The sequence below is a fragment of the Terrapene carolina genome, unplaced genomic scaffold (assembly GCF_002925995.2).
Source record: "Terrapene carolina triunguis isolate 2854851 unplaced genomic scaffold, T_m_triunguis-2.0 Scaffold212, whole genome shotgun sequence".
Lineage (NCBI taxonomy): Eukaryota > Metazoa > Chordata > Testudines > Emydidae > Terrapene > Terrapene triunguis.
Window position 1 is genome coordinate 1,275,230 of NW_020664563.1, and position 4,166 is coordinate 1,279,395.

Sequence of the window (4,166 nt, forward strand, 5' to 3'; positions counted from 1 at the left end):
CTTCAAGGCACGTGAGCCATCATCAATTCATTTCCTTTCTCCCAGCCCCCAGCAGAGACCAGCCCCTGCTGCAGACGGGGTATGGCCCAGAGGGGCTAGAGCAGCCTGAGGGAGCCCTAGAGTGGGGCGATCTGTGTGCAAGGAGCGGACTGGCTTCCCCGAGAGACCAGGTCCAGTGCCCCTCGCTCTGCACAGCTCAGGGAAAGGTGCTGCTGGAGATGCAGGAGCAGGAGCCATGTATGAGGGACTCGAGAGGGACCCGCAGCAAATGGCACATGGCCTGCCCCTGCCATCAGCCCCAGGGCTGCTTGTGAGACAGGTACCGGAACAGGAGGGCAGCAGGGGGTGCAGGACGTGGCTGGAGACCCTGATGGGGGAGAACGGAAATTCCGTCCAGGGTGCCTGTGCAGGCCTGGCCTTCGTGAACAGTGCTCACTTGCACAGCCTGCACTAAGGCCTGGGGGGAGGGTAGGCAGTGACTGTGTGGACAGCCCCGAGGATCACCCCCATGCCCTGCCATTGTTTGAGGGGACAAGCGGGCAGGGCCAGGCTTCTCTTCGAGCCCCCTGGACAGAAGTCACTGCTGAGCGCCCCCAGAGTGCAGTCAGCATGTCCCCTCCCCAGCAGAGGGGGAGGGGTGTTCTTGAGGGGGGAAGTGGCTGACTCCCCTGGGACATGGGGGCTGCTACTCAAAGGACAGGAGGTCTGGGTGGGGCCCCTCGTTTTCCAGGCCGGAGGGCTGTGCCACAGGCTGGACGTCGCCCACGGGGGGCTGGTACTCCAGCAGGCAGCTGAGTCTGAGGGCGGGTTTCTCTGGGCAGGGCGGGGACACTGCCTGCCTGTCAGCAGCTTTGAGTTTGCCCTCCAGGTTCTCCTCGTGGATGAGGTCAGGCACTGAGAGGACCCTGCTGTGGGAGGGCCCGTCCCCGTTTGGCACCGCTGTGCCAGGAGCACCCAGCTCAGCACTGCCCTCTGGCTGAGACATGTCCCATGCCACCTTCCACTGCTCCCCCTGGGCAGCCTGCTTGGGGTGTTCCTGGCCTTGCTCGGGTAGCGCCTCGGCGCTGCACTCCAGGCTGCTCACCACCGGCTGGGAGGAGATCAGCATGTCCAGAGGGGTCTTCAAAGCCCGGGGCGTGCGCTTCTTGGCTGCCGGGGGCGGCGGGTTGAGCCGGGGAAAGGTTTCCAACAGCACACGCCTGCAAGCACAATGGCCCTTCGGTGAGCGACAATAACACCCGACACAGCGCTGACAGCTGCCCGGGGGTTCCCTGGATGCACTCCCATCCAAGGGCTGAGCCCGCTTGATGGGGTCTAAGGCATCAGTATGGGATCAGCTCACACAGACACAAGCACACTCCCAGCAGCTGGACAACTCGTGTGTGCTGAGTGCTGACCGCACAGACTGAATGGCAGAGAGGAAAGAGGGCCAGGAGAGGGTACTAGCTTAGGACACCTGAGTTCAATTCTTTGCTCTTCTACAGATACCCTGTGTGACCTTGGGCAAGTCACTCAGCCACTCTGTGCCTCAATTTCCCATCTGTAGGGTGCTGCAGTGAAGGCCCTTTGGACAGGCAGGCTCTGGGAGCAGAAACTACTGGTGTAGAAATAATTCAGTAAATCAAATAGTTCCTAGGGCTGCTTTTATTCACCGCGGCCACCCACTGCTTCAAATCCCTCCCTGCTGTATTGGGATGCATCAGTTCCTGCTGCCGGCCCTAGAGAGGGGCACAGCCCTCGCTTCCAACTGGAGAGACGGGGCTTCAATGTAGGGACGGGTCCATGGGAAAGGGGCTAAAGCAGCAGCTCCCCTCCTCCTCGGACATTGCAGTGAGTCCCAAGCTAGGCCAGGAGCCACCCCCTTTCAGCAGGAAGAGCTCCCTGCAGCCAGCCTGTCCCAGATGCCATTGGATGGGGAAGGGCAGGGCATGCAGGTGGGGGAGAGTGGGACAGGAGGGGCTCGGAGAGGTGGGAGCAGCAATGCGCAGCATCCCCCAGCCAGGGCCGTTGCGCCGTGGCTGCAGCATGGCCCTGCAGTCCCAGCATGTGCTCCAGCTGGGGGGGCGGGGGGGGTCAGCATGCAGTCAGCCAGCCAATACCTGAGGGAAGACTCACCCTGCATCGTGGGCCTGGTCCCCCAGCAGCGCGAGCATCCCGCCCGACAGCTCGGCCCCCGCGCTGGCATTGACCTCGGTCACTCCCACCTCGCCCAGACTGGCGGGCTCCTTCCGGCGCAGGAAGTCGTTGACTTTGGCCCCGACAGCCTTGCTCAGGTTCTTGAGGTGCTGGCTGCTCCCCACCCGCAATCCAGTCTCAGCCGCGGCTGGCAGAGCTGCCAGGGTGGGGCCCAGCGAGGCTTTGGAGACAGACCGGCTGGGTTGCAGCTTTGGCGTGGGGGCTGTGTTTGAATTCTCAAACATGCTTTGGTCAACTGGAAGAGAAGAGAAGAGTGGAAGTGTTGGTGCGCAGGGGAAGGGCACGCATGGGCAGAGGGGTGAGTGCATGGTGCACGGGGAGTGGCTGGTGTATGAGAAGGAGGTGGCACGTGCGGAGGGGGTGGTGCGCGGGAAGGGGGTGGCATGCAGGCAGTGGGTGGCGCATATGGAGTGGTTGGCCTGTGAGGAGTAGGTGGCACATGGGCAGTGTGCGGGGAGGGGCTGGCATGAGTGTGGAGGGGGTGGCATGTGGGCAGTAGCTGGAGTGCATGGAGTGGTTGGCATGCAGGCAGAAGGGCTGCATGCAGGCAGGGGGTGACATATGGGTAGTGGGTGGCACGCATGGATCAGTTGGCATGCAGGCAGGGAATGGCACGCGGGGAGCGGTTGGCACGCAGGCAAGGGGCAGCGGGTGCAGGCAGGGGTGAGTACGCAGGCAGGGGACAGCATGCAGGCAGGGGTTGGCATGCAGGGAGCGGTTGGCATGCAGGCAAGGGGCAGTGTGTGTGGAGAGGTTGACATGTGGGGAGGTGGTGTGCGCAGAAGGGGCTGGCACATGGGCAGAGGGGTGGCGCATGCACAGCGTTGGCACGTGCAGGCTTCCCAGTGAGACGGGGCTCTTGCCAGACACAGAGGTGCATTGCTCTGGGCCCAGAGGCTACAAATGCTTCTGCTCAGTACATGACAAGGCAGAGCCCTAATGTCAATGGCAGCCACTGCCCCCTAGCCCGGGGCTCTGCATCCCTCCCTGTCATTCAGGCCTCCATGCCCAGCAGCAGGCCCTGAGTCCAAGAGGCTGGCCCTGCTCCAAGGCTGCAGAACCTCCTGCTACTGGCTCAAGCGCTGGTGTCACTGCCAGACACCCCGGTGTCCCAGGAGGATTTACCTGCCTTGTGGGCATGAGCCATGGGCCAGACAAAGAAAAGGGCAGTGATTCTCCTGGTGTCAGTACTGACACGCTGGGGTCCTGGGGGACGCATGTAGGGACATGAGACTCGGATCCTTGGCGCAGCAGGTCCCACAGCCAGGGTTACTAGTGGGGCCTGTGACCAGTGACACCGGGCAAGAGGGTGGCTGCACTGTGCCAGGCAGGGCTGGGCATCACCACAGGCAGCACAGGGATCACTGTGGGAGGCAGCGAGGCTGGGAGGAGCCATGGCATGGACCTGTGTGGTGCTCGGCCCTTCTCCAGCTCTCGCAGCTGCTGCCCCAGGTGCTGCCCTAACGGGAATGCCAGCACGAGAGCCTGGCATTAGAGATATACCCCATTAGACAGGCACCGAGAGGCTGATGTTCCCAGAGAGCTCTCTGGTTCCCTCAGCCTGGCCCTGGTTGCTGGGGTGGGGCGCTGGGCCCCTGGAGGGCCTCCGGGCACTGGCTGAGGGAGCTTGTTCCCTTGGGATGAGCAGGGTCAGGAACAGGTACCCAGGCTGTGCTCCTCAGTGGCACTGAGAGGCCCACAGAAGCTGGGCAGGGGGGCACTTGTGCAGAACAAAGCCTGGGAGTACTCCACTGCAGTACCCCAAACCACTGGCCACTTGTGAAAATCTGGGTGGGCCTCAGGACTTGCCCAAAGCCCAATGGTGAGTCAGTGGTGGAGCCCAGGGGACCCAGCACCCAGCTCTGCGCCAGCCACTAGACACACTCTTCACTCCCCTCCATTCGCTGGCGAATACAGACTTCCTGCGGGGAGGGGCGGCATGCTTCTCAAGCTAGGTGCTAGCCTGGAAG

The 4,166-nt window shown here is 62.9% G+C and overlaps 1 protein-coding gene across 1 annotated transcript; it reads right to left on the minus strand.

The window, feature by feature from the left end:
• Window positions 1-685: 685 nt before the first annotated feature.
• On the minus strand, window positions 686-3,343 carry CUNH1orf226 (chromosome unknown C1orf226 homolog). Its single transcript, XM_026656108.1, has 3 exons — window positions 3,322-3,343; window positions 2,116-2,431; window positions 686-1,199 (listed from the first exon to the last, which is right to left on the minus strand). The coding sequence occupies exons 1-3, from the start codon at window positions 3,341-3,343 to the stop codon at window positions 686-688; spliced, it is 852 nt and encodes a 283-aa protein (XP_026511893.1).
• Window positions 3,344-4,166: the final 823 nt, after the last annotated feature.

Coding starts and splice junctions, on each gene's coding strand:
- CUNH1orf226 (XM_026656108.1), bottom strand. CDS start 3,343: ATGGCTCATGCCCACAAGGCAG. Junction 2,432..3,321: donor GGCTCATGCCCACAAGGCAG/GTAAATCCTCCT, acceptor CTTCTCTTCCAG/TTGACCAAAGCATGTTTGAG. Junction 1,200..2,115: donor GACCAGGCCCACGATGCAGG/GTGAGTCTTCCC, acceptor TTGTGCTTGCAG/GCGTGTGCTGTTGGAAACCT.